Here is a 4,320-nt window from a genome sequence, read left to right as displayed (position 1 = left end):
AAGTTCAAAGGATGTAAAATATCTGGGGTTGGATCAAGAGATTGAACTGGGTGTTGTTTTGTTTCCGGATCGGATTCTGCTTTTAAATACTCCAGTGTCTCCATATCTATTGGCTCAGTGTTCATTTCGTCAAATAGTGGTGGAGGTGTACCCATTGAACTTTCCGCATACACAATTTCCTTGTTGTAACGAGGGCTTTGATATAAGGATTGACTGTTGGGTGAATTTTGTGGGGATGTTAGGCGTTCGGGAGTTTCTGGGGATTCTTCTACCAAGTCATCTGGATTAAACAGTAAAGGCGCTGGTGAATTGCGCGATTCACTTTTTAGAGATTCTCCTCGGGGAGATAAGCGTCCCAAACTACCGGACTCCAATAATGTGTCCACATGATTTATATAAGACTGTAATAAAGTTTGCGTATCCAGGCAGAGATTACGGAAATGTTTTACACCATTTAAACGCTCAAAGCAATCATGACAAATTTGCTGTGGCAATCCATCATTTGGTTTAATCTATAAATATTAATGTTATTTATGGATTTATTAAAAATGAATTGACTCACATTAAGTTTCCAAAACAATAATTCATTATACACATCTTTGAATTCCTCGCTTGCTTGGAATCCCTCGCCATCTTCAGAAAATGTAACCAGCGGCTCTACTGTAATATCAAATATGCGCTTAAACTGTAATTGCCCATCTCCATTATCAATTCGACTACAGGTGCGACAAATGCTTTCCAAAAATGTTTTGAGATCGTTGCAGATATCCGAAAATGTCAAAGACATTTTGCAAAACAAAATTTCAGAAAATATTCAGCCACCGCTTTTTGTAAACGAGAATCGACGAAATAATTTTCGTGAACACTTCTAATGATGTAGCTTTTGGATGTATGTAGTACTCGGTATTTGGAAACGAAATTTCGGTAAAATTCAAGTTCATTTTACATTGTTTTCGTTATGAAAATTTATTTGGCGTATTGAGGACAAGGAATACTAAAAATCGTTAGCTTTAAAACCTTTATTTGAAAAATGGGAATAGAAATGTTCATGAAACCAGTATCCGGGTTTTTTAAATATTCCCCCTTAAGTCTAGATTCAGATAGAGAAACTTTTGTCGCGGCAACTCGTTACTTGTGGGAGATGGAGTGACGAGGAAGGGGGAAGGGCACCAATTTGCTCGTGCTCGGGCAACACGCTTTGTGCTATCGTTCGTCTGAGTAATTCTAGTTGGCCGTTCGCAGCTGACTATAACAATTGTGTACAAAAGAATTGCTCTGTGTGAACGAGAAGAGAAAAATTGCCGAAATGAGCAACAAAAGTTTCTCCGTCTGAACTTAGTCTAATCACAGCTGATGGCCATATGTTTTTCTCGTGTTTTTTCCCCTTACCTATTTTTTCGGGGTTGCCAAATATATTGAATAATTATTGATAGTCTTTTTAATCGAATTTTATTCATATTCCTAAATTTTCTTTAACATTATCTAATTACACGCGAAAACTTTTCAACAATAAACTTTTATAAAATTTTTAACCCAATAAGGCTAGTAAATATTCGGAAAGCATATTCTGATCTTAATTTAAGTAATTCACAGTATTAATATTGCACCTTAGTTAATTAAAGCTTTACATATCTTCTCTGTATCCACAAACTTCTTCATCATTTTCATCGGTGACTAAGTGGGCTTCCTGTAACAAGCCCGCTTGATACGTCTTGGATATATTTTGCTGCTTCGATGGAACATTTGGACCTTTTCCTGCATTCTGTCTGATAAAATCTACAGCTAAATTGTCATCTACCACAGACATTTCCAAGCTCTTTCCCCAAGCCAGTAAAGCGAGTGGACGTTCCGGGCTTAAGGCCTGCGTGGGTGTTATTATGTGGCGATATAAACAAGCACGAAGAGTATCTTGTAACAGTTTGACTTGGCCACTGTATGCGCATGGATGATAAAGCATTACAATCGCTCCTCGAAACAATGACGAAATCCATCGTTGCGCTGGTAGATATGTATAAGAACCATATTTTGGCGGGATGGGGCGGAATGCACCGTAAGTGGGAAGCGCCGTATCGTAGTTTATTGTTTCATTAAGGCACTTTGATGGCGCTACGTATGCAGGAGGTATAAAGTATTCGATCCGGAAGGATTCCCGGTCCATATTTGGTGAATATGAAGAGCGGTTAGCTAAACAGAGATGTTCAAAAGTTTGTCGCACATCACTTGGATCATGGTCTACACCAATATTTTGCTGTAATTATATTGCTAAAGCCTATTAATGTTATATTAATACAATTTAACGTACCTTGCCATCGTCACAAATCTCCGACGCACTGAGTGTATTTTTTGCATGTTGATCCGTTAAGGTTTGTCCATTTGTATAAGGTGGGTATGGAAACCATTTGCCCTTCCACGAATCCTTGGGAAGTGGTGGGTGGGGAAACCACTTGCCCGGCCATGATTCTATGGTATATTTTGGAGCTTTAGTAGTGGTCTTGCGTTTCACAATCCGACCCCTTGCGTGAATTTCGATCGTTAATAGTAACAAATAACAAAATAATGCGCTATATTTTATCATAACTCCAACATTTATTTGGCAAATTATTGAGAATGGAAATGTAAAGAAAGAATTAAAATCATGCGACGTTGTAAGAATTCCACAAATGTAGTGATGTGCTGAATTTTCGGTACCCTATAATCGTTAGCCAATACTTCAAAAAATGTTGGTACGACATACTTCCTTTTCCGATTCTTTACATTAAATGTGCACCATAATATAAATTTGAAGTTTATGAAAATAGTATGTCATTTCTATTTAATATAATACCGTCTAAAAATCTTGAACTTATGGCAATAACAAAATATCATTATATCAGTTTTCATTTAGTAGATGAAAAATGCTCTGACGGACCAAAAAGCCGTTGAGGTCTGTAAAGCTAATAGCGTCCGATTCATCTACATAGAACAAAAATATTTCAAAGAAGAAGCAGTTTTCTACATAATGGCGACGAAAACCAACCGACATATATAAATTGTTAGTTGAATAATAATTATTAAAAGCTCTTGGCTCCTACAATAGGATTTTGATAGGCGAGGCTCCCCCGGCCTCTGTGGGATTTTATTAGAAACCTAAACATTTTGGTACCGAGTTTCGAGCAATACTTAAAAATTTCCACTAAGCACATCACTAGAGAAATGAAGAATTTGTTGTGGGCGGATTTGACAATAATTGCGTTTGCTTCGATTATCCAGCTCAGTGTCACGATCATTTCTCACGGAAACGGTCTAGATCATTCTTGTTGGTTTTGGCAGCACTGATTTTATACTACTAGCATGAGGAAGACGAAATTATAAAAATGAATTCACTAAATGCGGAAAAGTACATTTAAGCGAAATTATATTCACTTGAATAAATATTTAACATAAATGCGATTTATTTGAATCAAGTTAAAAGAAAAAAATGGCAGGATATCTGTTTGTGTATAAATGCATTTGTAAGTGCTACCAAACTGTGCAGCAACACAGCGGATGATAAATTGAACCAGATCTCAATAGTTGTTGTTGCATTTGCGTACAAATTTTTTTATCCTGACCGCGATCATTGCCCAAGGAAACACAGCAAATAGTTCTTCCAGGTTAAATAAACAAAAAGTGACAACGCAAACACAACGCAAAGGTAAACAGATAAAGAAAAGAAAACAAGTAAAAAAGTCTAAAGCTCAAATTAGCCAAGAACGTAAACCTACCGGTACGTAATCCCGAGTCAGCTGACACGTTCTGTCGCACCATTTGAGTTATCGTGTGCACAGACGGACTGTCGAATGGACAGACAGTCTCCGCTTAATCGATTTATTTTTTCATTCTGATCATTTATACATATATACATTCGTCTATATCTATCTCAATTCGTTTTGCCTGTTAAAAACAACCGTGAACAAACTTATAATACCCTTGTGCACAAGTGCGCTCGGGTATAACAGTCAACCAAAAAAAAATGGGCTTAAAGCTTAAACAAAATTAGAATCCGTACATTCCTCTCAAGTATTTAAGGCCATTAATGTATGAATGTAGTATTGTCCTTCGTACCAGGATATATGCTTGCACAAATATAATTTAAATTAAAAAAAAAAAAAAAAAACATTTTGCCATCCAGTTTTCATCAATATTTGTATGTATAAGGTAACTTCTTGTCATAAATCATGACTCCTTGTAATTTTAGCTGTTGTTGTTGTTGTAACAAATTAAAGATTTCTTCGTTTACAGAAGATAAGTTTTTAACTCATGCACTGCATAATTACAAAACATACTTTATTAGTTCACAGA

At 36.2% G+C, this 4,320-nt stretch overlaps 2 protein-coding genes across 3 annotated transcripts in view; both read right to left on the bottom strand.

Annotated features, from left to right (window-relative positions):
• Positions 1 to 880, bottom strand: part of LOC118747895 (zinc finger protein 2 homolog) — a 2,674-nt gene extending 1,794 nt beyond the window's left edge. The window contains exons 1-2 of one of the 2 annotated variants that reach the window (XM_036482100.1): positions 563 to 880; positions 44 to 512 (exon numbers count right to left, since the gene is read on the bottom strand). In XM_036482100.1, coding sequence (XP_036337993.1) covers positions 44 to 512; positions 563 to 787 — 694 coding nt within the window. In that variant the 5' untranslated portion in view covers positions 788 to 880. Of the gene's footprint in view, positions 1 to 13; positions 513 to 562 lie in introns of both variants that reach the window. The other variant, XM_036482099.1, reaches the window with a different exon arrangement.
• Positions 881 to 1,432: 552 nt separating this feature from the next.
• Positions 1,433 to 2,698, bottom strand: LOC118747462. Its single transcript, XM_036481511.1, has 2 exons — positions 2,303 to 2,698; positions 1,433 to 2,248 (listed from the first exon to the last, which is right to left on the bottom strand). The coding sequence occupies exons 1-2, from the start codon at positions 2,573 to 2,575 to the stop codon at positions 1,625 to 1,627; spliced, it is 897 nt and encodes a 298-aa protein (XP_036337404.1). The 5' UTR covers positions 2,576 to 2,698; the 3' UTR covers positions 1,433 to 1,624.
• Positions 2,699 to 4,320: the final 1,622 nt, after the last annotated feature.

Source organism: Rhagoletis pomonella, unplaced genomic scaffold (genome assembly GCF_013731165.1).
Source record: "Rhagoletis pomonella isolate Grant_MI unplaced genomic scaffold, Rhpom_1.0 Rhpom_scaffold_00012, whole genome shotgun sequence".
Classification (NCBI taxonomy): domain Eukaryota; kingdom Metazoa; phylum Arthropoda; class Insecta; order Diptera; family Tephritidae; genus Rhagoletis; species Rhagoletis pomonella.
The sequence above is the reverse complement of the archived record's forward strand: the minus strand, read 5'-3'. Positions and strand labels throughout refer to the sequence as shown.

Coding starts and splice junctions, on each gene's coding strand:
- LOC118747462 (XM_036481511.1), bottom strand. CDS start 2,575: ATGATAAAATATAGCGCATTATTTTGTTATTTGTTACTATTAACGATC. Junction 2,249..2,302: donor AGATTTGTGACGATGGCAAG/GTACGTTAAATT, acceptor ATATAATTACAG/CAAAATATTGGTGTAGACCA.